The sequence below is a fragment of the Lemur catta genome, chromosome 11, assembly GCF_020740605.2.
Source record: "Lemur catta isolate mLemCat1 chromosome 11, mLemCat1.pri, whole genome shotgun sequence".
Taxonomy (NCBI): domain Eukaryota; kingdom Metazoa; phylum Chordata; class Mammalia; order Primates; family Lemuridae; genus Lemur; species Lemur catta.
The window spans coordinates 90515620-90528989 of record NC_059138.1 but is presented as its reverse complement, the minus strand read 5'-3'; the positions used below and the strand labels follow the sequence as shown (position 1 = coordinate 90528989).

At 48.9% G+C, this 13370-nt stretch overlaps 1 protein-coding gene across 1 annotated transcript in view; it reads left to right on the top strand.

The window, feature by feature from the left end:
• Positions 1–13370, top strand: part of TNS3 (tensin 3) — a 260707-nt gene that overhangs the window by 126969 nt on the left and 120368 nt on the right. The window contains 3 exon segments of the mRNA XM_045565361.1: positions 1082–1204; positions 6630–6694; positions 9892–9975. Coding sequence (XP_045421317.1) covers positions 1082–1204; positions 6630–6694; positions 9892–9975 — 272 coding nt within the window.

Genomic DNA, 13370 nt, shown 5'->3' with positions numbered 1-13370 from the left:
CAAAGGGATCTCTGTCATGCCACCTCTTTGTAACCAACATCCTCCATTCCTTCCACGATTATTTTCAACAGCAAAATTTGGGAGACAATTTTTAAGACTGTGTAAGCGTAAGTTACAGTATATAGATGTATATATTCTATATGTTGGAATATTTTGCAGCCATTAGAGTAAAAAAAAAGGTGGTAAGCTGCCTATTTAGTATGAGTTAACAAAAGTAGAATATAGAATTTATGTATAATAGCATCTCGATTCTGCTAAATGTACGTAGAAAAAAAGACCGAGGGACTCATCAAAATGTCACAGTGGTTTTCTCTGCTTTGTGAGAGGGTAGTGACGTTTCCTGCTTCCTGGCAGTTTTCTGGAATTTCCAACTACTTTACACTATGTCTACTGCTATAGCAAGTAGTAGCAATAGCTCCTCGTCCTCTCCCCACTTACCAAAAGGAAGGAAAAGGAAAAGCAACACCACCACGTGGCCAGTGTGGCGCCCCGTGGCCTGGGGTTGCTGTCAGGATGCTCAGAGCTGCTGTTCTCGTGCACAGAGCTGCTGTGTCCTGATCACACGATGGTGATTTTCTTTGTTCATACACCAAACCGAATCGAGGTTTGAAGGTGTTTCCTTCTTCACGGGCACATTCCTGTCTTTTAAGGAGTTTGTTGTCCTTTGCCTCTGAGGTGTTGTGTCTGCACAGCGTGTGGGGAATGGCTAGCTGCATTTCCGAAACTTTGATTTTTAGCCTGAGTATAGGGATTTTGGCAGCAGCTTGGGGCGAGGACTCCTGTTTCAGATCTCTCTGCTTCAGCCCCTCCATACACAGCCCTGTACCATCAGCAGCTCCCCAGAGGCCTCTGTGGCATTGTCACCCCAGCTGCAGTGGAACAAGTGGGCCCTTGGAAGAAGAGGTGTCACGTGTGTACGGCTGTAACTGTCTTTTTTCGTTCCGTTGAAGGAGGTTGGCCATAATGCAACATCGTACTTTACTGCTAAATGAAATATGTTGATGATGAACGAAGTCATCGTGAGATGGCCCAGAGGGCGCCAGGAAATGGAAACTAAGGAAGCTCCCCTGTCTCATTGCAGATCATGGACGTGGGCTGGCCGGAGCTGCACGCACCGCCCCTGGATAAGATGTGCACCATATGCAAGGCACAGGAGTCCTGGCTGAACAGCGACCCCCAGCACGTGGTTGTCATCCACTGCAGGGTGAGTGCCCCTGCCTCCCGGCGCTCAGGGGTCTGGGGGTCCAGCTGGGCTTCAGCCGTTGGGGGAAATGAGATGGAGACCAGTGCTGGTCCTGTGGTGAGCTAACAAGCTTTGTCTCCACGATGTGCTCCCAGTGGGTTCAAGTAGGTTTTCCTACTTGTCCTTAAAAACAGATAAGCAAACAAAAGGTACCAAACCTCCCCAAGTTTGGCCTTAGGATTTATAGGATCGAGGTCCTTGAATGTGTAGTTGTACATTTTGAAACTGATGATGGTTGGTAATGAGAGCAAATCCTTTTGTTTCTATTTGTTTTTGTTTCTCACGTAAAGCTCTTTTTCAAAAGAGAAAGGCACTTTTCCAACGGGTGGCATCAGACCTGCTGTGCCATCTTAGGCTGGTAATTAGCTGATGGACCCGTGATGTCGTGATGCTCTTTCAGTAAACACTTGGTCCTTTCCAAGCGGAGCCTACGTGGGGGAAACGTGGCCTGTGCGTCTTCACAGGTGGCCGGTGGCCCAGGTGTGGTTGGCAGGCATTCCTCCCGGCTGCCACCGGCCTCCTTCGTGTTTCTTCCTCTGACCTCCTGCAGTCTCTCCTTTTAATACTCAGGTTTCTCAGCTGCCTGTACTACCCCTGGTTCCTCAAATGAGATTGGTGTTGAAAGGACGCCTCCCTCCATGAGGCACTTTGTTACAGGAGAATAGCTCTTACTCCAGATACTTGAGGGATCCTTTGAGAAGGGGCATTGCCAGCCGGTGTGGTCTATCAAGGGACATCCGCTACTTTGTATATTCAGTACTGCAGTCTTAGGGCCATGAAAACATCTAGGAATGTTGACATTGCAAGGTGGAAGTTTCTTTTTTTCCCCCCAGACTTTTGCACTCATAAGTTGCACAAAAATCCATTGTATTATGGACTTCAGTTTAAAAGAAAGTTCCCTTTGTTGTCATACTTTCAGTATAACTGTCCTACAAAGGCGCTGAGATCGGCCCATAGACTGAGGAAGCACAGCTTGCTGATGTTGTTTACAGCTGCTGGGCTCCGGGCATTTGGTGATCACTCTACATGCACAAGTCACCCAGTAGATGCACGTGGGTGTCATTTGCTTCTCTCTGGTGTCGTCTCTTTTCTCGTATCTAATTTGAACACATTCCCCCAAATAGACACATGTACCCATTAGTACTCATACCAAATTGTGTGTGTTAACCTGATCTTTTTAAACCATTGCATTAAACTAAGGAGCCTCCACCCAAATTTGTGTTTTAGTGCAAACTAAAAGAGAGAGAGAGTGAAAGAGAGAGAGACTTTTTAACAAATATGATTCTTGTCAATTAAAACAAACTAAGCTCTTCAGGCTTGGCCTGGTGACGTTGACACAGTGAGCCTGATACTGATGGGTCACCACTGCCCAAGGTGACTTAGCAAACCATGAAAGCAGCATCGCTCACCCGTGGGCCCAGGACCGGCGGCGGCGGCAGCATCCGGCACGTGTGCAAAGGGCAGGTTCTGGGGGTCTCCACACCTGCCCCCCGCCAGCTGCATCCTCAGAGGACGCACCCTCAGCTGATCATTTCATCTTAGTGGTTCACCTCAATTTTTAAATGGAATTGAAAGAAATTATTTAAAACACATGGGTCCCAGTGATGAAGTTACTGCCTAGCGATTTCTAAACTGCATCCTTTCCCTAAGCCACCCGGGGCTCTCTGACAAATCTTGCTGGTGGAATCCTTCGGGAACACGTTGACACTTATCTGAAGTGATATGCGCATCACTTGCACTGTTCTGGTGTCATGTAAACCATTTTTGAAACACTTAGAAAACGTGCCAAGAGAGATAAGCCCTCTTTTAGTTTGAAATTGCTGATGTGGACGTTAACAGAAGTTCATCGTCATCGCTGCGGGGGTGAAACCGCTGACGTTGGCGGGAATCTGCGTGCTCTGTGGAATGCACGTTTCCTTCCGCTCGGGCCGGGAATTACTGGCGTTGCTGGGCCCGTCTCGGGCAGGAGCAGGGTGAGGGGCCGTCCTGCCGTGTCCCGGATCTCCTGTTTCACACGAAGGGTTGTGCTCCTGTGCGTGTGTCCTGTCTCCCACTCACCCATCCACCCCCTGGTTGTTGATTGAGCAGAGATAGCCTTGGTTCTTTTGGGAAATTTCATCCACACAACACCTTTTGCTTCTGAGTCCATGGTGAGGGATGTCCACAGCAAATTGTACCATCAGGGATTCGGGGATTTTTTTTGAAGAGCAGATCCAAACCGTTCAAGTTCAAATGAAAGTTGCTTGCCCTAAAATACAAATGCCCTCAGCCAGTTGTGCCCACCACCTGTTTTCCTACAACCTGTGAGGCAAGAGTTGTGTTTACAAGAAAATCCTGTGAAGTTCAAATGTCAGTGTCCGTGCATAGAGTTTGGTGGGAACCCAGCCTGCCCCGTTTGTTTATGTTCATCCTCAGCTGCTTCCACCCCCACTGCAGTGGTGGGTTTGAGTGTTTGCAGCAAGACCTGGTGGCCTGCAAAACCTAAAATACTTACGATCTGGCTCTTCTAAGAAAAGACTTCGTATCAGGGTAACACCTTGTAAAATGAGTTTGGAAGTATTCCCTCCTTTTCAATTTTTTGGAAGAGTTTGTCTTAGTCTGTTTTCTGTTGCTTAAAACAGAATATGTGAAATTGGTTAATTTCTAAAGGAAGGGAATTTATTTAATACTTTTTATAGTTATGGAGGCTGAGACGTCCAAGGTCAAGGGCAGCATCTGGTGAGGGCCTTCCTGCTGGTGGGGACCCCGTGCAGAGTCCCAGGGTGGTGCAGGTTATCACAGGGCGAGGGAGCTGAGCGTGCTGGCACGGTCTCTCTTCCTCTTATGAAGCCACCAGTCCCACTCCCGTGACAAAGGATTAACCCATTCGTGAGGTCTCCAGTCACCTCTCAAAGGCCCCCACCTCTGCATACTGCCACACTGAGGCTTAAATTTCAACGTGAGTTTTGGAAAAGACAAATATTCACACTGTAGCAGAGTTTGAGAAGGATCAGTATTAGCCTTTCTGTAAATGTTCGGTAGAATTCACCAGTGGGGCCCTCAGGTCCTGGGCTTCTCCTTGAAGGGAGAGTTTTTATTACTGATCGAATCTCCTCCCTTGTTATTGGTCTGTTCAGATTTTCCTTTTCTTTATGATTCAGTCTTGGTAGATTGTATGTGTCTAGGAATTTATCTGCTTTTTCTAGGTTATCCAGTTTATTGGTATATGATGTTCATAGCGGTCTCTTGTGATCTTTGTATTTCTGTGACATCATTTATGATGATCTTTCTTTAATTTCTGGTTTTATATGAGTCTTCTCTCTTTTTATCTTAGTCTGTCTAAAGATCTTTTCAAAAACCCAACTCTTAGTTTTGTTGATTTTTTTCTATTATCTGATGAGACTTTTCTCATCTCCATTTCATTTATTTCTGCTTTGATCTTTGCTTTTTCCTTCCTTCTGCTCACTTTGGGTTTAGTTCTTCTTTTTCTAGTTCCTTGAAGTGGAACATTAGGTTTTTTATTTCAGAGCTTTCTTCTTTTTTGACACAGGTATTTAATACTATAAACTTTCCTCTTGGAACTGCTATTGCTGCATCCCGTGAGTTTGGTATGTTGTATTTCTGTTTGTGTTTGCCTTAAGATATGTCTACATTTCCCTCTTGATTTCTTCTTTAACCCAATGGTTGTTCAGGAATATGTTGTTTAATTTCCACATACTTGTCAACTTTCCAAGATTCTTCCAGTTATTGATTTATAGTTTCATACCATTGTGGTTGGAAAAGATACTTGATATGATCTCCGTCTCCTTATGTTTGTTAAGACTTGTTTGTGGCCTAACGTCTGATCTAGCCTGGAGAATGTCTGTGTGTACTTCAGAAGAACGTGTTTCTGCTGCTCTGGAGTGGAATCTTCTGTACATGTCTGTTAGGTCCATGAAGTGTAGTTTAAGTACACTGTTTCCTTACTGATTTTCTGTCTGGGAGATCTGTCCATTGCTTGAAGTCTCCTACTGTTACTGTATTACTGTCTCTCCCTTCAGATCTCTTAATATTTGATTTATATACCCATAACTAGTGCCTCAGAAGTTATCGATATCGGGGGTGAATGCCACCACCTGTGCTTGTTTGGCTGAGGTGTTGCTGTTTCCTTGTACGTGAATTTCTGTCACATATAGTTTTATGCAAGAAGCATACTGATAGCCGTACAGCGAATAATTGCGTGTGCCAGGATCCGGTGGCACGGGGCTCATCGAGTGCCTACGCTGAATCTCTGCAAAGCACGCCCTTGACTTTTACCAGAGAGAAGAATGCTCTGGGTGACATTCACTACGATTGTGGGTTTATCAGAATTTTGGTTTGAATTTGCTCAGTTGTTCCTTTTCAAGACGTTAGTAGCCCTGCCATTGTGGCTTCCCGTGATTCCAAATCAGAAGTTGGCAAATGTGCTTTAAAAGAGCCAGATAGTGTTTGACACGTTGCTGGCCACATGGTCTTGCTGCAGCTACCCAGACCTGTCCCTGTAGTGAGGGCAGAAGCAGCCCTTGGTGTCTGTGAACAAGCAGGGGTGGCCGTGTTCCCGTCAGACTTTATGTACGGACACCGAAATTTCAACTTCAGTGAATTTTCACATGCCATGGAATCTTACTCTTTTTTGATTCTTCCTCGGTGATTTAAAAATGACTCTTAGCTCACAGGTTTAGGAAAACAGGCAGTGGGCGGAATTGGCTCGTGGGCTGTGGTTTGCCGCCTAGCGTTATAGGTCCCAACCGTATGTTCTAGAAAGTGGCGATCTGTGGTTCTGGGTGAGGGTGGCCTGTCACATAGCTTCCCCTTCTGCTGTTGATATTGTTGGCCTGTGGGCTGGGCTGTGGGTGACTGTAGTTGCAGTCTAAGTGATTCCTTTCCCAAAACACCTGCCTGGGACAGTGGTCCTGTGTGTCACGAGGGAGGCTGTCCTCAGGCTGGACTCCGCGTCCCATCCCACTGAGCTGCGTGTGCAGCCCCGACCGGCATCAGGCCTGAGCCCTGAGCAGCATTCACTTCCGGCTCCCCTGGGTAACTAAGTCATGCTAATTGCTGCTGCTCCCAGCACAACATCTTCCGGCCTGATTGGGTGACTCATGGGCCGCTGCTGTGTCGATCTGCCCGGGAGGACTTCCGGGGCTGCTCCAGCTAGCACTCGCTCCTGCTGTTGGAGCCTGGCATGCAGGTGCCCCACTGTGGAGGCTTCGGTTGCACTGGATGCTGACTATCCCAGAACAGGGAAGCCGGAGAGTGGGGGTAGCACTGGTCTACCCTCTAAGACAAGCTCTCTGTCATTCTGTCCAAGGGTGAGCATTTTCCTGTTCTAATTACACCTCTGCTGTGGGATTCCAGAGAAAACGAGCTCCTCTTTTGTTTTCTGCAGGGCGGAAAAGGACGCATAGGAGTGGTCATATCATCCTACATGCACTTCACCAACGTCTCGGCCAGGTAGGACGAAGATGTCAGCCTGCTGTGTTGAGCTGTTGACAGCTGGGACTGCCCGGGGCGGGAGGCTGTCTGCCTGGGAGCCGTCCTGGATGGAGTCTCAGGGGCACAGCTGACCTGTGTCCTCCATTCCCCAGTGCCGGGGTGGTTGGAACCTGGAAACCCAGCTTCCAGTTAAGGGTTTACACTTGTGAAAAAGACATTTTCCTGGTTGGGCAGCCATGTATGATTGATTCTCAGAACTTCCATGGAGACATTAAAAAAGTAAGTGAGCTCACTGTCATTCTCTAATAGAAATAACAGAGGTAACTGTCGCTATTACGAAAAGCAAGAACAGAGTTGTCTCACTGGATCAATTTATACCTTACAAATAATGATGGTGACAGCCACTGTTTTTTGCATGTACTGGCCCTCTGGGAAGTACACTGAATATTTTCCTTTTCTCCTTGAATTTTCCCAACTAAGCCATCAGGCGGTTAATATTGTTGCCATTGTACAGATGAGGAAACTGAGGCTCGGGGGGCCAGGCAGCTTGCTCTCAATCTCATAGCCTGTGCACGGGAAGCCAGGTCTGAGCTGGTTGTCACAAGGTAGAACAGTCATTGTAAGGGCTTTCGAGGTGCCTCTGGGGTCCCCTAAGCCAGGCACAGTGGGCGCAGCAGGGCCACGGGGACCACAGCCCTGTGCCAGCCCTCCTGGCGCTCAGCAGCCGTGGTGTCCCCCGATCCGCTTCCCAGAGCACAGATCTGCACTCACGCTGGGATTCAGTCTGCAGAATACCATTCTTTGTGGGTTTCACATGTGCGTGTGCCCCGTCTTCTCAATGCCCACTTTGTGAAGCCCGAGCTTCCGCTCTGAGGATATAGAAGCCTATTCATAGCAGCCAGTAAACCTTTTCCTTTCTAGCACCAAGGAGTGAAATTTAACTTTCCGAGTGTTTTCCCTGGAAACAAATTGGGGAGCTAGTGCCTGCCAGGGCGGAAACCCAACCCCCGAGTGCAAATCAGATCCCCTCTGGGGAGAACAGTCCCCTGTGTGTGCGCCAGACAAACTGAGCTTCCCCTTCGCATCCAGCCGCGGTTACCAGAGACATCGGTTGGGACCAAGCTTAGCCTGGCCCGTTCTGGACAGAGACGACCCTGAGCATTCCTGCCCTGACAAGGCCGTTCTGTCTGAATCGAGGTTCTGTGCGCTGGGGCTGGGCCTGGAAGTTTTGGGGAAGATGGGAGTAAGGGCCTGATTCATATAAAGCACATCTCTGACGCTCTTTCTGAGCGGTCTCCCCTCTCCACGTAGTCAATACGTAGCTGTGTGTGTCAGGCAATTTACCTGAGTCTCTTTACGCCTCAGTGTCCTCACCTGGCAAGTGGGAATAATAGTTGTGCCTCCTTCAGTGTGTCATTACACCTAAAGCACTTAGACCAGCGTCAGCGCTCAGGTACTGGCTGCTGTGAATGCTGCGGCTGTTGGCAGGAGTGACAGTATTAAGTGCCATTCAACTCAGCGGCTGACACCACACACTCTCTGCAACTTGCCTCTACCCTGACACCGTTTCCTGTGCGTCTCCCCCAGCCCAGCCCAGTGGCTGCAGAGCACCCCCTTCGGTGGGTGTGATGTTAGGTGTTTAACACTCACCACCTGTGCTTGTCCAGGTTGCTTCTAGCTATTCTTTAGAACTTAGGTAGCTTCTGTTTATTCTCCACTCCAAAGCTTGCCGCGATGGACACATTCTTGTACATACATCTGTGACCATTTCTGGAATGTCCCCTCTTAGATCATATTCCAGAAGTAGACTAATCACATATTTAAGGCCTTTACCACAAAATCTACACAAACAGAACAAAACAGAAACTGAAAGTCACAAAAGCAAGAAGAACATTCTTGTGTCAGTACCATAAAAATTAGAGTTCCTAAAGACAAAAAGCCAGCACTCATGTGAATACTAATGATATTAATACGGAACATGACATTGGCCAGAGTGTATTCCCAGCATTTAATAAGCAGGTCAATTCCAGACAAACAATTACTTAAAAGTCAGTGAGTGGACATGGGAATCTACTCGACATGTGAAATGGCCGCTGCCTAAACTGACCCTCTGTCTGTGACAGCCACCGGCCGGCCCCTGGCTTAGGCAGAGACAGGCAGCAAGTTATCCCTTTTGTGGCACGTACTGAAAGTCAGCACACATTAAACTTAATTTTAAATATTTTCCTTTTTTCTTCTGCCTATCCTCGCATTTTTTTTCTGGGTCTTTATGATGTCAACAATTCTTATATATATCCTTCTGGAGGGATACACACAGTTTTCAAAGGAAAGGGCCACACTTCTATCAGAGTTTGAAGGAAGCTTTTGGCCCAAGCAAGTCTGTGTTATTAAGACGATTGCACTCAGAATCCACAGTTTATGCTAAAGTCGTATCAGGAAAACCCACGAATGCCCTGCTGTGAGATTTCTGGAAAGTTCTGCTAAGCACTCCATGTGGGCATTGTGGAGCTTGAGTTTGACGTCAGGCAGGTTGTTGGAAGGCAGGGTTACTTTCTGTGGCAGTCACTTCAAGACATAATTATGCAGCCCTGAGGCCTCAGACACCTTCCCAAGCCCTGTGGTGCTGCCGCGTCCTGCACCTTTCTCAAGTGTGTTCCTAGATGCGACCTCCTGACTGAGGCACGCTGGCCCACGTGTGTTCCAGACACACCACGTGGGACATGGTGGGTGTGCACTGTCGTGCCCCGGGCTTGCTGCCCACATCCTCGCGGCCCTGCGACATCTGCAAGCCTGTGTGTCTCACGCAGAGCCCACCTAAACCGGCCCTCCTTTTTTTGGGAGCTGGGCTGGCCAGGGACAATTTTGGACTCTGGCCCTGCTGCCTGCCTGCTGAGAAAGTCCAGCAGTTCTCCTGGGGCCGGGTATGCGGCGCATCTAAGTGTCACACCCTTAGATAAGGTGCGGTATTTCAGAGGAGAGTTCACACCCTGCAGGTGCAGCTCCCATTTTGAGTGGGCCACGGTCCTGCAGGGGGGTTGCAGTCTCAGGAGAGATGGACACACTGGGAATGCACAGGTGCAGCAAGAGAGGGACGCTCCTTGTGGGAGCTGGTCACGCTGAACAGCTGCGGGACACCTGTGTCCTGTCACCCAGCCACGCAGCAGGACCGCCACTGAGCTGATGCTGTCTTTCTTTCTCTCTCTCTGCTTCCCCAGCGCCGACCAGGCCCTCGACAGATTTGCAATGAAGAAGTTTTATGACGACAAGGTTTCAGCTTTAATGCAGCCATCCCAGAAAAGGTATGTGTGCATCCTACCTCCCCGGCGCCGGAGTGAAAGGTGAATGGGATTTTACATTTAAACATGTGAAAACAGAAGAGGCAGCTCCTCTGACCTGACCCCAAACGGTGTCCCTGTGTCATGCCAGAGAACACGAGGGAGGGGCTTGCTCACGCCCAGAGGCGAGGAGATGAGCCCTGCTGGGTGTGTGCCGTGAGCCCTCCGCCGGCTGGCTCGCTCCGGGAGAGGCAGCCCGGGACTCCTGTCCTCACCCGCAGCAGTTGGGGTCTTGCTCTCTTGCAGTGAGTTTTGATTTCTCTTATGTTGGAACTTGTTTTTATCTGCTAGACCAGGGGTCAGTGAAGTTTTGCTGTAACAGACTAGAGCAATGTGCAGGCCACATGGTCTCTATCACAGCTGTTCTAACATGAAAACAGCCGTAGGCAATACGGACCTCAGTGAACGTGGCTGCATGCCAATAAAACTTTATTGACACAAACACATTAGCAGGGTGCATTTGGCCAATGCTTGCATTAGCCCATCAGCTCCCTGAGGCAGGGAGCGCTTCTCTTTAATACTGTCCATCTCCCCGCTTTACTGTGCGGTGTGGCCCCTGCAAGATGCTCGGTAGCTGTCAGGGAATAGCCGTGGGGGAGCAGAGCTGTCTGCATCTGCCATCTGTCCCATCAGGCTGAGGTCAAGAACTTGAGCAGGGCTGGGTGAGAGGCAGTGAGAAGGCAACACCAGGAGCCAGGCAGGTAGCTCTGTTGCATTTTTATTCTAAACCAAACAGCAGGGAATTTGTACAAGAATTACCAAGGCAATTGCCAGATGGCTCTGAGTCTTGAAGGCAAGGTAGACACAGGCCTGACCCTGTGTTTTCTCTGAAGTATCCCAGGGCTTTGTCAGCAGACATGGGGTCGGCGGAAAGGGATTTCAAAGGCTGCCAGAGGCACCTTTGCCCTTTGTCTTGCTGTTTCCAGTGTCCTGGGTCTGTTTCTGCTCCAACCAGGTGTGTAGGAGGAAGGTGGGCAGAGTGTGGGGCAGTGGGGCCGCACCTGGCGGGGCCCTGCTCTCAGCAGCTGGCCTCACATGGGATGAAAGTTGCTTGCAGAAACCCCAGCGTTTTATTAGTATTGTAGTTAAATGCCCCTTGCTCTGTTTTGACCATTGTTATTTCTCTGTTGAACGGTTTCCAGAATGATGACATTCATACGACCTTCCTCAAGGAAGATGAGGCATAAACAGGGACTAACCCATGCAAAATGCTTAGCTCACGTTGAGGAAGCACGGCTGCTCTTGGTTCCTTCTTTTTGTTCTTGTTACTTACTGTAGCAGCAGCCTGTTAAAAGCATTAAAAGACTGTGGGGAAAAGGGGGGAAATCACCTCATCTTAACAAGCCCAGGGGTTTCCTGCGCCCTCCCTGTCGTTGCACATTTGAGGCTATGGCATCTACACTTTTTAACAGTGTAATTGAATGGATTCCATTTTGCATTCCAAGGTTAATCTCCCTGCACCCAAGATTAGGGAAATGCCCTGATTCCTTGGTGTTTTCCCGTTACCCTGCCCCGTGCCTGCATTAGAAGGTGCTCACCGCGTTGTTATGAGCGAGTGAACAGCTGAGTGAATGCATGAGGTAGATGTGGAGGAACGCTTGAGACCGGAAGAACGTTCGATGGCTGCTTTTATGGGAACAGGCTCTGTGATGGCAGCTTCTCCGTTGTCCTGAAGGCCCCGGGTGGGGTGCCCTGGATGCTGTATTAGGACTGAGCTCAGAAATCATTTCAAAGTCAAACTTGTAAAAATCACCCTTGAGAGTGATTAGTTAACTTGGGGTTTGTGGCCGAGAAGCTCCAAAGTCTCACAGCAACCTTGATGGGAGCTGAGTTCCCCGTCACTTTGTTTGCTACATGGAAAAGCCACTGAGCTGTCAGCCCGTGGAGCCAGGTCAGCCACGCCCCGTTGCAATTCCCTGCGTTAGCAAAGCTTCAGAAGCAGCTTGTAGGTGCCCTGGTGTGGCCTTGTGTTGTGCTGCTGTGTCAGGGAGGCGCCCCTGAACTTCCCTCAACTTGGAGGCCTTCCTCTTTGATAAGTAATTAAAAAAAAAATTCCTGGGATAGTCTTAGTTGATCATCAGCATAATGAAAGTGATGTATTAAAATCATTGACGTTACTGATCTCCTCTTTTATTCCTTTTCCACTTTTCCTTCGGGGAAGGAAGGAATCGAGACCACAGTACTCATTTCTTGGCCCCATCACTTTGAGTGAGTGGGGAGAGTGGCAGGTGGCTCGTTCTTTCTGGGAGAGCTGACACCTCCTGAGTGTCAGCTGCAAAAGTGACCCTGGGACCACCTGAGACCACCACTCCTGTCTTCTGGGCACCTGCGGGTATTCCTCTGAGGTGAAGGGAAGAGAGAACAAACAAACATCTTGGCTTGCGGAAGCTGGGATCCTAGAAATTATCCTAGCACTATAGCATTATTTGGCTTCTGATATTTATGTCATTTTTGACATGATGTCTTGGGTGCCTGAAAGGACACCTGAAAGACGTAAGGGGAGCAGGTGTCCACATTCTCTGAAGGATGCTGCTGCTTAGGGACCACAGCCCCTGTGCTGCTTCCTGCCCCTGTGGCCCTCCCCGAGCACCCTCCTCATCACCCCTGGCCTGCAGAAGTGCACACAGAGGAGGGGAGCGTTCCTCAGGGAGCCACACACTTTGACTGGGCCTGGACGTCCCCTCTAAGTCACCAGCTCTGTGGGCGAGACCAGCTACAGTCTGGCAGTGTCCCCCGGGGAGTGTGGAGGCTGTGACTCCATGTTGTCCACTCTGCCCCTTACATCCAGGCAACTGGCTCATCTTTGCAGCAATCCCAAACCACAGGTCTCATTATTCTCCCCAGTACAGGCGAGGGAAGGGGGCACTTGGGACCATTGAATGGCACAAGCTTGGTTCTCACCAACAGGGCAAAGCTCACCTCTCCTTGCCAGTTTGTGTGTCCCTGCAGCTGTAGCTGACGCTGAGAGGTGGGAATATGGAAAAATGTCCTGTCATGGTGGCTCCTGTTGCTTAAGCAAGTGGCATTTGAGTGCTGAGTTTTATATATCCACATTTTCAGAGAGATTTAAGCTTATGTCCAGTGCAACTCAAATGTCTAGGTGTACAGGGAGATTTATGGGAATTCCAAATGTAAATTTTTTGCTTTTATAAGTGGTTATAAATAATGCAAGGGGCATCTGAAAATTCCAGGCTGCTCTGGGACATGGCCAAAGCGTGTGCTCTGTGTTGATTCCCTGGCAACTTACAGGCAACCCCTCGGTTTTAAAACTTACGCACTAGTTTGAGATGAAGCATGGAAAACATCATCCCCAGGGAGGCAGGGAATTATTTCCCAAAGAGAAAGAAAAGATAGCAGTG